The sequence below is a fragment of the Halichoeres trimaculatus genome, unplaced genomic scaffold (genome assembly GCF_033239565.1).
Source record: "Halichoeres trimaculatus isolate MK-OKI-2021-1 unplaced genomic scaffold, fHalTri1.1 fHalTri1_scaffold_11, whole genome shotgun sequence".
NCBI classification, from domain to species: Eukaryota; Metazoa; Chordata; class Actinopteri; order Labriformes; family Labridae; genus Halichoeres; species Halichoeres trimaculatus.
Window position 1 is genome coordinate 4482618 of NW_027437189.1, and position 14800 is coordinate 4497417.

General features: G+C 42.6%; 2 protein-coding genes across 2 annotated transcripts; one reads left to right on the top strand and one right to left on the bottom strand.

The window, feature by feature from the left end:
* Nucleotides 1–195: 195 nt before the first annotated feature.
* tuba1c (tubulin, alpha 1c) lies at nucleotides 196–3215 on the bottom strand. The gene is made up of 4 exons (XM_074681081.1): nucleotides 3054–3215; nucleotides 1673–1895; nucleotides 1441–1589; nucleotides 196–1349 (listed from the first exon to the last, which is right to left on the bottom strand). The coding sequence occupies exons 1-4, from the start codon at nucleotides 3054–3056 to the stop codon at nucleotides 369–371; spliced, it is 1356 nt and encodes a 451-aa protein (XP_074537182.1). The 5' UTR covers nucleotides 3057–3215; the 3' UTR covers nucleotides 196–368.
* An 8382-nt stretch (nucleotides 3216–11597) lies between these two features.
* Nucleotides 11598–14529, top strand: LOC141799278 (tubulin alpha-1A chain-like). The gene is made up of 4 exons (XM_074681475.1): nucleotides 11598–11752; nucleotides 12824–13046; nucleotides 13150–13298; nucleotides 13388–14529. The coding sequence occupies exons 1-4, from the start codon at nucleotides 11750–11752 to the stop codon at nucleotides 14369–14371; spliced, it is 1359 nt and encodes a 452-aa protein (XP_074537576.1). The 5' UTR covers nucleotides 11598–11749; the 3' UTR covers nucleotides 14372–14529.
* The last annotated feature ends 271 nt before the right edge of the window (nucleotides 14530–14800 follow it).

Below are 14800 nucleotides of genomic sequence, written 5' to 3' on the forward strand. Positions count from 1 at the left end.
TATGAATTTTCCACAAAAATTTTCCCATATTTTCTCATTTAATCATGGACCCTCGTGTTTTTAGCTTGTTCCACTTGTTTTTGAACACATTAAGACTTATTTTTGAAGCCCAAGACCTGGTAATACACATGATATCATCGTTTCATTGGACAATTGGCACAAGTCAAGAAATAAAAGAAAAGCCAAGGACACAACTTCTCACATGTGACAGGAATTTTATTTCGACAGAGCCAAACTTGACATTTTCAGTTATTTTTAAGTCTGAACAGCCAAACTGGTAATTGACACAAACATTTCTGTTTGGAATGCATTCAAGAACACATCACAATCAATTGTTTCCTGTTAAAATTAACGCCTTTGTGTTTCATTTAATACTCCTCTCCTTCCTCCTCGCCCTCACCCTCGATGGAGTCGACTCCCACCTCCTCGTAATCCTTCTCCAGAGCAGCCATGTCCTCTCTGGCCTCGGAGAACTCTCCCTCCTCCATCCCCTCACCCACATACCAGTGAACAAAGGCACGCTTAGCGTACATCAGGTCAAACTTGTGGTCCAGACGAGCCCAGGCCTCTGCAATAGCAGTGGTGTTGCTCAGCATGCACACGGCCCTCTGGACCTTGGCCAGGTCACCACCAGGAACCACAGTGGGAGGCTGGTAGTTGATGCCCACCTTGAAACCAGTGGGGCACCAGTCCACAAACTGGATGGTGCGCTTGGTTTTGATGGTGGCGATGGCGGCATTCACATCTTTGGGCACCACATCGCCACGGAACAGCAGGCAACAAGCCATGTACTTGCCGTGGCGAGGGTCGCATTTGACCATCTGGTTGGCTGGCTCAAAGCAGGCGTTTGTGATCTCAGCGACTGAGAGCTGCTCATGGTAAGCCTTCTCAGCGGAGATGACAGGGGCGTAGGTGGCCAGGGGGAAGTGGATACGGGGGTATGGCACCAAGTTGGTCTGGAACTCTGTCAGATCAACATTGAGGGCGCCATCGAAACGAAGGGAAGCAGTGATGGAGGACACGATCTGACTGATCAGCCTGTTCAGGTTGGTGTAAGTGGGACGCTCGATATCGAGGTTTCTACGGCAGATATCGTAGATGGCCTCGTTGTCCACCATGAAGGCACAGTCAGAGTGCTCCAGGGTGGTGTGGGTGGTCAGGATGGAGTTGTAGGGCTCCACCACAGCGGTGGACACCTGAGGAGCTGGGTAGATGGAGAACTCCAGCTTGGACTTCTTGCCGTAGTCAACGGACAGACGCTCCATCAGCAGGGAGGTGAAACCAGAGCCGGTGCCACCTCCAAAGCTGTGGAAGACCAGGAAGCCCTGAAGGCCGGTGCACTGGTCGGCCTGGAGACACAGAGGAGGAGAGATGGTGAGCTGATATGTTGATGATGAAATGTTTTATCAATTTGGTCTTTCCTGATATTGGGTTACTCACCAGTTTGCGGATCCTGTCCAGCACCAGGTCGATGATCTCTTTGCCGATGGTGTAGTGTCCTCGGGCGTAGTTGTTGGCAGCATCCTCCTTTCCTGTGATCAGCTGCTCAGGGTGGAACAGCTGGCGGTAGGTTCCAGTGCGCACCTCATCTGAAAATCAAACATTTGTCAGTTTTTCTTACAATTTTCAGCGATTTAACCTTCATTTGTTTTTGGTAAGCTTTGATATCTACCGATGACAGTGGGCTCCAGATCCACAAAAACAGCTCTGGGGACGTGCTTTCCAGCTCCAGTCTCGCTGAAGAAGGTGTTGAAGGAGTCATCTCCACCTCCGAGGGTCTTGTCGCTGGGCATCTGTCCGTCCGGCTGGATCCCATGTTCCAGGCAGTAAAGCTCCCAGCAGGCGTTTCCGATCTGGACGCCGGCCTGTCCAACGTGGATGGAGATGCACTCACGCTGGAAGGAGAAACAGAAAGGTACTGGTTTACTCCACCACAGTTGTTGCAACATACATATTGAAATGGGGAACACTGGGTTGCTCCCTCTATCTGAGCTGGAGGAGCGGTGCAGCAGGAGGCACCTCCCTCCCTGCGCCACAAACCGCAGGGGGACAGAAATGTCTGACAGCAGCCCCCGCTGAGGCAGGAGGCAGCTCTCCTCCTTCCTCCTCCTGACTGTCTGTCCTTTATGTGTGCGTCTCCTTTCTGTCTTTTCATCCCACACTCTCCTTCTTCTTTTCTTTTTTTTTTTTTTGCAAGCTTAAGCACGAATGCAAATTCAGTTGCGTGTTCACATCAGCAATCTGGAACATTCCACTTGCTCTGGTGCCAGGAGGAGGATGCATATGCACGATTTATCCTCTTAAAATCCAAAATTTGGATCATTTTATTTTTATTCTACCTGCTTTTTTAATTGAAGTGTTTATTAACTTTAATTAAATATTAAATTAAGCTGGCTCATTTGATTTAACCCTTTGAGTACTGTGCCATTTTTGAATCAGACGCTTAGATGTCTCTTTCTTTCCTTTTTATTTTACCTCCTGGATGTTATTAAAAATTTATTTGCGCCTGAATCTGATGAATTAAAAATGATATCTGCAGTCTCCATCCATCCCCACCCAACCTGCCCCCCCTTCCCCTTCCCCCCACCTTCACACAGACGCCGGGCTTATGCAAGGTGTCCAAATTTCTGCTTAATGGCGCGTTAAAAATGACACAAAAACAAAGAAAAGTCAGACTAACCCTTTCTTTTTTTAAAATAATGCTCATTTGTCCTGATGAATTGGAGTAATTGAAGCCTGCAGACTGAATAACGCCACTCAGTGCATTGTTCTCATCACCACACAATGACAATCACATCGTGCCAATGCTGCAGAACAATGCGTATCAAAAAGACAACATGAACGCATCACTTCCACTTTGGATAAAACAAAAAAATCATCTCAGAATGAAAATGAAATTGTGAAATCTGCTCGATTATTTTTAATTTCATCCACCCCCAGTGATGGAAAAACCCCTGAACGACGTCGTGAAACAACAGATCCCCTTAACCTTCATTTTTTAACATCACCAAATCGTCTCAGGTAATCAGAAGATGAGAAATAATCCAACTTACCATGTTTTCGGTTGAAGTTCACTGAGGGAAAGAGGAAAAATACGAAGAAAAGCGCTTTTTTTTAAAAGCGGGGGGTTTGCGTTGCGTGTTGTACCCAACGGGGTCGAAGCAACAACTGCTGAATGAGAGGGCGGCGCTTCCAGATTTATACACGCAGGGCTGGGATCGCTTCTGTGCGCTCTGACCAAAAAAAAAAAAAAAAAAAAAAAAAAAAAAAAAAAAAAGACTATCCTCAATTTGCATGTGTGTTCACAGATAATTTTCCATCACAAAATTAACAAAAAAAATAATTTAAAACCTTAAAATGCACTTTAATTAGTTAATATCCCTGCATTTGCGCTCTAAATTAATGCGAATAACGACAATTATGCTCATTTTACGTTCCCTTTAATGTAATTGCATGCACAGAATAACTTACATCACAGTTTCAGTGTTGGGGAATTTTATTTTGTTGCTTTTTTTAAACCCCTCATTCATCCATCTTCTACTACAGCCTATTATTATGTGCTTAAATTTAGCACCATTAGCTATAAACCAGATAAATGCTCTCCACAACAAAGCCAATCCATTATAAGTGCAGATATAACCAAAGACCGCGTCCATCTATTATTTATACCACTGTGGCAGACTGCAGATCAATAAAAATGAGATTTGATATGTGAGTAATCTCAGGCTGAAAGCAGCCACTTATTGAATCAGAATCAGGAGCAGGGAGGGGTTGGGTCTTAATGCACCTGGTGCATTGCGAGTGATGCAAAATGGCTGCATGCTTCTGCTGAACAAGATGCTTCCATCAGCCTGTTGTCTGTGCTGCAGCTACAGCCTGCCATGATGGTGCACACCCGCCCAGCATGCCAGCTCCCTCCAGCTCCCTCCAGCTCTCCTCCCTCTTTGTCCCAGATTCTCTGCAATGATGTCATGCAGTGGGGCGATCACGTGGCTGCATGACTGCCTGTCTCTGACTGCCTCTGCTGTTCAGCTGCACTGAAGGCAGGGTGTGTTTCCTCCTCCGCTGTCTTGTTTGAGGAACTGAAAACGCATGAACTGACCACAGTTGTACAGTGGCCATTTTCCACTGATGTAACACGCAGGGCGTGAAGCTGAACAATGGTGTGTTTACTTACTGCTGTGCAACAGCACAACAAGGAGACTATAGATACTTTAAATCATGAAGGAATATTATGGTATATTTCAAGTCAAAACGACATAATATTTCAAAATTGATTAACCACTATAAATAACAGCTAATGTTATTTAATATAATATAATATAATATAATATAATATAATAAAATATAATATAATTTAATATAATATAAAATAATATAATATAATATAATACGATATAATATAATATAATATAATATAATATAATATAATATAATATAACATAATACGATATAATATAATATAATATAATATAATATAATATAGTATAATATGATATAATATAGTATAATATAATATAATATAATATAATATAATATAACATAATACGATATAATATAATATAATATAACATAATACGATATAATATAATATAATATAATATAATATAATAAAATATAATATAATATAACATAATACGATATAATATAATATAATATAATATAATACGATATAATATAATATAATATAATATAATATAATATAATATAATATAATATAATATAATATAACATAATATAATATAATATAATATAATATAATATAATATAATATAATATAATATAATATGATATACAAAAGAAAATACTTAAAATATCCTTGGGGACAAATTCAGGAGGAGTCACAGCAGCAAGCAAGAAAACTAAAGTAAGAAAGTGAATAGAAAGTGCAAAAAGCTCCATAAGAAAATAGAGGCTAACAGCTTGTCCATCATTGTCCAGTCAGCCAGCCTCCACCTCCACAGGGTCCAGGACTGAGCTTCTTCAGCAGTCTGTTCAGTCTCTGTCTCCTGGATCCTGTCTGCTCACAGCAGGTGAAGCTCTTCCAATGTGGCATTGGTGTCTGGTGTTAGCTCTGTTAGCCATGTCTGTGAATAGCATGATGCTACTCTACCTTCTGGTATTCCCTCTGTTGCTGGGTTAGCATAGCTAGCTCGTCCATCTTATTGGAAATAGATCTTACATTCCCAATAACGATGGATAGAAGAACAGGTCGTCCTCACCTCCTTCTCCTCACCTTGTGAGGAAATATCTGGCCTTGCACTAGTTAGCATTAACATGCTACAGGCTGCTAACAGCTGATTTTACATGTAAACAATGCAGCCGTGGTTACATGTAGGATCTCCAGACAAACACAGGAGCACAAATAGTAAAAATTTCATTGAAGACAAAACCAGTTTGGTGTCCACGACCAATAAATGAACCATAGAAAGTAATGAGCCACTCCAAATGCAAAAAATGACCAAAAAGAGACAACCACACACAGTAACATTGGTGTATCGCCAGTCATTTTTATTTATCATATTATCTGTTTTAGTCACATAAAACACACAGAAGTTAGTACTTGATTGCATGACCATTGTATTAATGACCACACCTATGCGTCTTGGCGTGTTCGCCACCAGCAGCTGTCACAGCAGCTTGGTCCTGCTGCAAAATTCAAACAGATCTGCTTTTTGAGCTTGTGGTTCTCCATTTTGAGTTTGATGATGTTCCACAGGTTTTGAAATGGATTAGGATCTAGTGATTGAGTTGGCGAAGGCATGGTTCGAACGTTTAGGTTCTCCATTCAGTCTTTCACTGACCTCACCTTTTGGTAAGAAGCATTGTCTTGTTGGAAAATTCAGTCATTTGAGTCAGGAAAGAGTTTTCCAGCTAATGGGAGAAGACTGTTGTCAAGAGTAGCCCTATACGTGACCTGGTTCATTCACCCTTCACACAGCTACATTTGCCCTTTTCCACCCAGACTGAAACAACCCCAGATCATCACCATCCACCCCCATGTTTTACTGTAGGGGACAGACAGTCTTGTTTGAAGGCTTCTCCAGGCCTCCTACTAACCAGTAAATTGGCTGATGTGGACATCAACTCAAAATTGGATTCATTAGAAAGACATTACCTGCCTCGATCTGCTATAATTTGGTGGTATCATGTTGGTCTTGCTTCTTTTTTTGGTAACCTGTGTCCCACTCCGGCCAATTTCCAGCTGTGCCAAGATGGCCGCCTTCGTGGCTTCCCATAGTTATTTGTTTTAGGCATCATTGCCTCTTATATACCCTGAGAATATAATAAAGCTTCAGCATGTCAAATAGGACATCAAATATTATGTAACCAGCTGCATTCTTGTCATGTTCATTGTATTCTTTAGGTAATATACCTTTAGCCGTACCAGACATTAAATTAAGGCAAGAAACTGAAGAAGAAGAAAGTGGACAACTATTTTTTTCCATGACTGTATATGAAACAAGCAGCCGCTGAGCAGCGATAGAGAGCAGGGATAGAGGCCAGTCCTCCTCTGTCTTGAAGAGCTATAAGTGAAAGCTAAGTGAACAACAAGCAGTTTGACAGAGCTGCTGTGTTGCTGAATCTCACTGAAAGATCTTTGACCTCTGTTTGTCCTCTGATGAATGTTCAAAGACAATAACATGAGTAAAAACTGAAATACTTGGGATGTATTACTTGAAAATACAAAAAAAAATTGCCTGATCAACCAAACAAGACCTCTGCCATCCCCTCCTAAGTTAACATCATAGTTAGATAATGTGCACAATACACAGTTAACACATTTGTTCTAGGCAGTTACCTCTGTTTTTAAAGGTCCCATATTCTGCTCCTTTTCTGCAGTTTAATATGGATCATTGATGTCTTCATGAAATGGTAGTAACATGTTTTGGTCCAAAAAGCCAATAAATCACGCACAGCAGCATTGTTTCCTGGCTCTCGTAGCCCCTCTGTTCAGAACGCTCTGATTTAGTGGGCGTGGCCTTCATATGTAAATGAGCCACCGCTGATACCGCCCCGCTCTTCCACGTCACTGAGAGCGGGGCCACGAGCTCTGAGTGCACAATGTTTAGAAAACAGCAAAGCTCGTTTACCGTAACATTATAGGCTAAAACAACAGGCTAACTGCAGCTAAAGTTAGCATCCTGAAGCTAACACAGAGACAGGGGGGACACTGAGGAAAAGCTCTTCCATCTGCTCCACAGCACACAGCATTTAAAATACTCACATTTCCAGGGTCCCAGGTTTGTTGGAGGATGGTTGGTAATCCGCCTGGATTCAGGACCAGCCTATTGGCTAGCCCTCTGTTGGACTGTCCAAAGTTGGAAAAGCAGTCAGCTGTGAAGTGACTAGCACACACATGCACAGTTTTACTGAGTGTAGCTGGAACATTTCCCTCATAAATGAACTCTAGACACTTAGTCTGTCTTCTTCTGAGATGGGAAGCTTGTGCTTGGAACTATGTGGCTGTTTACAGCCAAAAACAGAGCAGTGATGGCTCTTCAACTTTGGTATTCTGGAGTGGGCAAGGAGGGGGTTCGGGGGTATCTGCTCCGGTGGACCAATCAGGTCAGACTTGCTCCTGATTGGTCCAAAAAAAGGAATCGCTGACGTCAGCAAATCCCCAAAATCCAAACAGCTCGTTTTAGGTCAGGATTTTACATTCACAAGCATTACGAAGTACAGGTTATGTCATTAAACATCACATTTTGTGGGCTGGGAGAAAAGACAAAGACCCACAAATTTCACTAAAAGACTTAACAAAGTGATTTTTGCATAATATGGGACCTTTAAAATATGAAGCAGATGCAGAAGAGCAACAAACTGCAGTACCAAGAGCGTCCACTAGAGGCTGGTAGCAGAAGCACCAGAAACCCCATACACACTCATTCAAAAGAGCTGATCTGTACAGCTTAAATAGACATTTACAGACTTATGCAGAAACAATTAGGCGGCTCTGTAGCTTGTTTTTTATTTTGCACACACTGCAGGAGGGTTTTTTTTCTTTTAATAACGTGAACAGATAAACTTACAAGTTATGCTTAGTGATCCTTGTCTTGTATGTTTTCCTTTGTGTTTCCTGTTTTACTTTGAATTTGTTGCTCCTTGTGTGTCTAGTTTACTTTCATGTCCTGCCCTTGTTCTTAAATTTCACCTGCCTTGTCTCACACCTGTATTGATTCACCTTCTGTCTATTCAGTCTCTTCGCTTCTTTGTCATTCCATCTTTTTCTGCTGTGGCATCAAATTCCCTTGACATGTTCAACTCGTGCTCTCTTTGTGTAAGTGTTTTGAGATTTTGGACTTTTGAGTTTCTTAAAGTTTTTGTTTGATAAATGTTTTGGTTGACCTGGGTCCTCCCTTGTCATGTTTCCTTCAGCTATGACAGGAAATAGCTAAAGGCTTGCCTCCTTGGCTGAAGTTAGTTTGACTAAAGTTAGCTTGTGTTAGCGTTTCCAATGGCAACTGCCAATGATAGGCACCTTAAACAAGTAGGAGACTTCACACCCATGTGTCATCCAGTCTCTGTCTAGTTCTAAGTGAATATTGTCGCTATCGAGGAGGTAAAGCTTTCCTGCAATTGCTTCAAAGGAGGATAAGCTAACATCCTGTTTTCCGGCAGGCTGAATTGTTAATTAAGTTGTCCTTTAGCAAAGCTGATGTGCTGATACAGAAGTAGTAAGTGGTATTTATTCTGTCACCAACAAAAGCTTGTGTTAGCTTGAAAGTGGCTAGATAATAGAAGCACAACATTCTTGCTAGCATAAGTAGAAGGCCTGAATCCCTTGCTAATGCTAAAGATAGCCATACACCATTTGGCATGACTCATCAAATTTATGGTTTTAAATTAAAATTTAGTGCAATAGAGGAACTAGAGACAGACATAAACCTTTTTTATTGACTTATCCTTTAGGAGACATTGGAAAACATTGTTTCTGCAAACCAAGTAAGCTAGCAGCTATCAACTGGGCAGCATCTGAAATATTAGTCAGGTTTTTACTTTTAAAACCACGGCAGATTTTCATAAAACTGCAACTTTCCAGAGCAAGAGCAAGACATCACAGGCTGCCGTGTGAACTTAGTGAATAGTAGTCGAAGTGAATAATGGGTGCTCTGTGGCATTAGCATTGCCTCAAGGCCCTGTTTACAGTGTGGTTTGTCAGTTACAGCATTAATTTCCTGCCGTTTTAACGGTTTTAAATGCTGCTAGAATGACAGAAAAGAAAAAAAGAGTATGCTACTGCAAGAAAAGTACATAAAACTCCTCTTTTTGTCATAACATTTAACATTTTCTGCAAGTAAGCATCATTCAGCCTGCAGGGAAGTCCAGATGCATGATTTACGACCAGCTTTTTGCGGTTGTTGTACTTAGTGTGAACTGCAGGGGATGAAAGAGAGGGACAGGAAGCAGCCATGGCTCTCAGCCAGGACTTCTTGAGAGACCATTCTCCATAATCCTCCCCCCTCCTTCCCCTGCACCTCCTCCTCCTCCTCCTCCTCCTCCTCCTCCTACTCCAGCAGCTGTGAGACAGAGAGGCTTTGAGCAGCTGCACACCAAGAGGAGAGAAGGAGGGTGGATGGGAATGTGAGAGATGGGAGTGGTCCTTCATGGCATGAGACAGTGAACGCACCGCATCCTGAAAAGAGAGAACATGATCCCCCCACACGGTGACAGAGCATGTTTTCCATCTGTCACAGCAGAGCCCCAGTGTTGTGAGATAAAAAGACAACATTTTGGTTCTTTGTTTGCTGAAATTCACAAGCAGAGCAGAGAGAATATGTCAGTCTGAATGAGCGGGGTAAAGTAAACTCCACTAGCTACTTATTAAAGGATCTCGATGTGAAATTCAAGGGTAGGAGTTTAATTATTATCCATGGTGGAGTCACAGAAAAAGAGAAAAGCATGCACACAGGAAAAGGAAATAGCGAATTATCCATCAACAAAGGCAGGGATAAAGAGGCAGCTGAATCCCTAAGGCATCACAACATAAACAAACACAAAGATACAGTGAGTTTTTTTTTTTTTTTCTTAACACAAACCTTTAGTTTAAGTGAATATAATGAGTTTTCCATTCCTCTGTGCTCAAACTGACTCATTAGAAATAAAGTGATTACGCTTCAAAAGCAGCAGCAGGTATGACTAAAGCAGCCTGTATGAACAGATCAGTGTATCCTCCCCTTTACATGTACGAATCTGTCTTGTTTAAGCAGCTTGACATTCAGTAACCGTTCATTCCTGAGCGCATTCGTTGTCACAGAGTTTTTTTGTTGTTAGCAACCAAGCTGCTTAACTGTCTGTTTGATGGCTGCGCTATTCATAGACCCCCTGGAATAATTTAAGGCCTTTGTCCCTGAACTTTAAAAAGTTTGAGCAGAACAAACACAACTGCTTCAGACTTCCAGTTACAATACAGTCTGAGTGAGCTTTTATGTGAACAACCGTCTCGGTGTATTGTGTGCGAACACAAGAGCTGACCCACATTTGATGCATCTCTGGTGCCGCAGAGCCACACCCCATCAACATCATGACTGTTATTTTTCAGGCTTGAGTTTTCTGAGAGAGATAAGAGATGAGAGAGATAACAGCACTTTGAGTTATGAGTGTGTTTCCTTACACACACGTAGACAGGACAGTGGAAGATTTTGGAAAGAGGAGGCTGTCCGAGGCGCCCAAAATCCCCCCACAGGGGCAGCTGCTCTGCAGCCTGCTAATGCTGCCATTTAAGCTAGGTCATGTGACCACCAGATAAAGGCGGTCTATGAGGATACTTGGCTGTATCCAGGCAACTCCGTTATTCATTTCCTAGCAACGGCTCAATCTAGGGAGGAGGGCTGGGGGTTGGGTGTCTGTTGCTCTCTGCAGCCTTCATGTCTCTTATGTATGACTGGGCAAACATCTTTTAAATTCAGATAAACTCTCAAAACAAGAATAATAAAGACCAAACATCACTCTGTAAAGACCTCAACCATCATGTTTATAAAAGAGATTGTTTCATCAAATGCAGGATGCTTTAAACTTACTTCAGGCTGTAGCAGGTGTCATGGGATGTGGTATGGTAGTGGTATCACACTATTTTTTTTTTTTTTTTAAAACATTCACTAGAACTTTTTTTTTTTTTTAGAAATTCAAGAACTACAATCCCAAAGTTACTGAAAAATTTTTTGATGTGCTAGATAGATAGGCTTTCTGGAATATGAATGATTTATGACACAATGACACAATTTGGGGGTGGATGTACAAAATGACGGTTGACAGATGTTCAGGTGTAATGTAACTCATCACTATGACCAGTTGAATTTTTGCTGTTGCTCTCTAGAATTACAGCTTCTATTTTTCGGACTGTTTTCTGTCATAGTACTAGCTATTCTACATAATTCATAGTTTTTATAGAGGAAGTTGATTCCACTAAGCCTGTCTGGATATTACGCAGCATTTTCTCCTCGCGCCATGCTTGCAGCACAATACCGGGATGATGTTAGGATTTGGGTGGGGTATTGGAGGAGGGGATTAGGAGAACTCCGCTTCTTAACCAATAGGAAGCAAGCATAGCGGTTCTAGCACGTGATTGACAGGTGGTTGACCAATAGCGTCACGTCAGCGGTTGTCTCCGGAGCGGCACTTGCATATATACCTCTATCCATCCTCTGGTGCGCCATTGTCTCTTACGTCGACCCCATAACTGTCGACTTGTAAGACTTCCTGACAAGGAGCTTCTAGAAGTCTCTCTACCCGTCTTCAACATCCCAAAATGGTGAGAAAACTTTACAAACTTTGATAAAGACTCGCATTTTAAGGGATATTTGCTGTTTTTAATGATGGGAGGTAAATGGATGAGGAGGAGAGCAGGGAGGTTAGAGCGGGAATGAGTGCTCGCGGGATGATAAACTTGTTATTGTCACTTTAAATGTCGTTAACAGGTTATTTTTTGTTATCGTTGGCAATTTTTGAGGTTTAGACATAATTAAAGAAAAACTTGAACGCCTAAACACAATTCATGTGGGTTCAGGGAAAAAAAAAAGTCGGAGTCTGTAATTTTGGTACCCGGCTGGGCGGGACTTGACGTTACGTTACGAAGAAAAGATGGCGGATGAAAGTTAATTATCTTTCTGCTCATAACGTACATCAGTTTCGCATATATGCTTTCCATATCATGACTTAAAACATATAAAATTACACTCGAGTTAAAATGATAACTACCAGTCTGATTAAAATGTGTAGCCTTAAACGTTGTGGGCTGATGGAACAAAAGGTGTAATGTTAGCCGGCTCCTCTGCGTCAAACTCTGCCCTCCCTCCGTATGACTAAGCCCTCTTCATCACTTCTCGTGACAGCAGCTGTCTCCTAACTCAATGTTTATTGGATTTACTGACAGGGAGGATGAAAAGTGCGTTTCCCACACCCGTAGAAACCATATCCGTACAGGGAATGGATTATCTAAGCTTTTAGCTCGACTGAGGCATTAAAAATTCATGCTAGTAATGGACACTGAGAGTCCCTATGAGCTCACCGTGTTACAGGGAGCAGCTTTACACTTTTATTTTAGAAACATCTCTTCAGTTACACACTTAAAAACTTGATCAAACATCATAAACAACATGTTAGGATTCCCAATTTAAAAGTTTGAACAGTGTAAACAGACGTCATCAAAGGACCTTGTCTCTTAGCAACAGGACAAAAGTTGACACCTTAGTCATTAGCCGCATATGATTGGTTGGATTTGAAAGGCCGTTAAAAACAGGAAATGGTGCACTCTTCCATAATGATAATGACTTTTTTGCACTCAAAAGATATATAAACTTTCTTCTTTTTTCCCCCCACACAGCGTGAGTGTATCTCCATCCACGTTGGTCAGGCCGGCGTCCAGATCGGCAATGCCTGCTGGGAGCTTTACTGCCTGGAACATGGGATCCAGCCGGACGGACAGATGCCCAGCGACAAAACCATCGGAGGAGGAGACGACTCCTTTAACACCTTCTTCAGTGAGACTGGAGCTGGAAAGCACGTCCCCAGAGCTGTTTTTGTGGATCTGGAGCCCACTGTCATCGGTAAGTTTTCTTAGGTTTGAAAAACATGAACTTTGGGAAGTTGAAATCATAGAATAAAAAGTCATAAACTTTGACTAATTCATTTTTCATTTTGTGTTTTCAGATGAGGTGCGCACTGGAACCTACCGCCAGCTGTTCCACCCTGAGCAGCTGATCACAGGAAAGGAGGATGCTGCCAACAACTACGCCCGAGGACACTACACCATCGGCAAAGAGATCATCGACCTGGTGCTGGACAGGATCCGCAAACTGGTGAGTAACCCAATATCAGGAAAGACCAATTTGATAAAACATTTCATCATCAACATATCCACTCACCGTCTCTCCCTCTGTGTCTCCAGGCCGACCAGTGTACCGGCCTTCAGGGCTTCCTGGTCTTCCACAGCTTTGGAGGTGGCACCGGCTCTGGTTTCACCTCCCTGCTGATGGAGCGTCTGTCTGTGGACTACGGCAAGAAGTCCAAGCTGGAGTTCTCCATCTACCCAGCTCCCCAGGTGTCCACCGCTGTGGTGGAGCCCTACAACTCCATCCTGACCACCCACACCACCCTGGAGCACTCTGACTGTGCCTTCATGGTGGACAACGAGGCCATCTACGATATCTGCCGTAGAAACCTCGATATCGAGCGTCCCACTTACACCAACCTGAACAGGCTGATTGGCCAAATCGTGTCCTCCATCACTGCGTCCCTTCGTTTCGATGGCGCCCTCAATGTTGATCTGACAGAGTTCCAGACCAACTTGGTGCCATACCCCCGTATCCACTTCCCTCTGGCCACCTACGCCCCTGTCATCTCCGCTGAGAAGGCTTACCATGAGCAGCTCTCAGTCGCTGAGATCACAAACGCCTGCTTTGAGCCAGCCAATCAGATGGTCAAATGCGACCCTCGCCACGGTAAATACATGGCCTGCTGCCTCTTGTACCGTGGTGATGTGGTGCCCAAAGACGTAAACGCTGCCATCGCCACCATCAAAACCAAGCGCACCATCCAGTTTGTGGACTGGTGCCCCACTGGTTTCAAGGTGGGCATCAACTACCAGCCTCCCACTGTGGTTCCTGGTGGTGACCTGGCCAAGGTCCAGAGGGCCGTGTGCATGCTGAGCAACACCACTGCTATTGCAGAGGCCTGGGCTCGTCTGGACCACAAGTTTGACCTGATGTACGCTAAGCGTGCCTTTGTTCACTGGTATGTGGGTGAGGGGATGGAGGAGGGAGAGTTCTCCGAGGCCAGAGAGGACATGGCTGCTCTGGAGAAGGATTACGAGGAGGTGGGCGTCGACTCCATCGATGGAGTGGAGGGAGAAGATGATGGAGAGGAGTATTAAATAAAACTAATTAAAACAGGAAATTTGGTTTTAAACTGTTCTTCAAGGCATTCCGAACAAATCTTTGTGTCAGTTACCAGTTAAGCTGTTCACTCTTATAAATTACTGAAAATGGCAAGTTTGGCTCTAATATAAATAAAACTCCTGTGAAAAGTCAACGCTTTTGTCTTCTTGTGTTTTTTTTCTGAAAATTTGTGCCAATGTTCTCACCATGTGTTGAATTTCTTTTGTTTCAGCTGCTCCATTTATACATGCGGCAGATTAAAAGCAACTCAATCTACATTCATAAGCCTGTATAAAGGAAAACAACACACAGGGAATTAAAAATAAATCGCTAAGAGGCTCATATAAGTTAACACCAGCTGCTCTTTATATCAAGAAAATAATTTTAAAATTTTGAAGCTACTATCACAATCCTGTCTACCATAT

Coding starts and splice junctions, on each gene's coding strand:
- LOC141799278 (XM_074681475.1), top strand. Junction 13,047..13,149: donor TCTGGAGCCCACTGTCATCG/GTAAGTTTTCTT, acceptor TTGTGTTTTCAG/ATGAGGTGCGCACTGGAACC. Junction 13,299..13,387: donor TGGACAGGATCCGCAAACTG/GTGAGTAACCCA, acceptor CTGTGTCTCCAG/GCCGACCAGTGTACCGGCCT.
- tuba1c (XM_074681081.1), bottom strand. Junction 1,590..1,672: donor TCTGGAGCCCACTGTCATCG/GTAGATATCAAA, acceptor TTTGATTTTCAG/ATGAGGTGCGCACTGGAACC. Junction 1,350..1,440: donor TGGACAGGATCCGCAAACTG/GTGAGTAACCCA, acceptor CTGTGTCTCCAG/GCCGACCAGTGCACCGGCCT.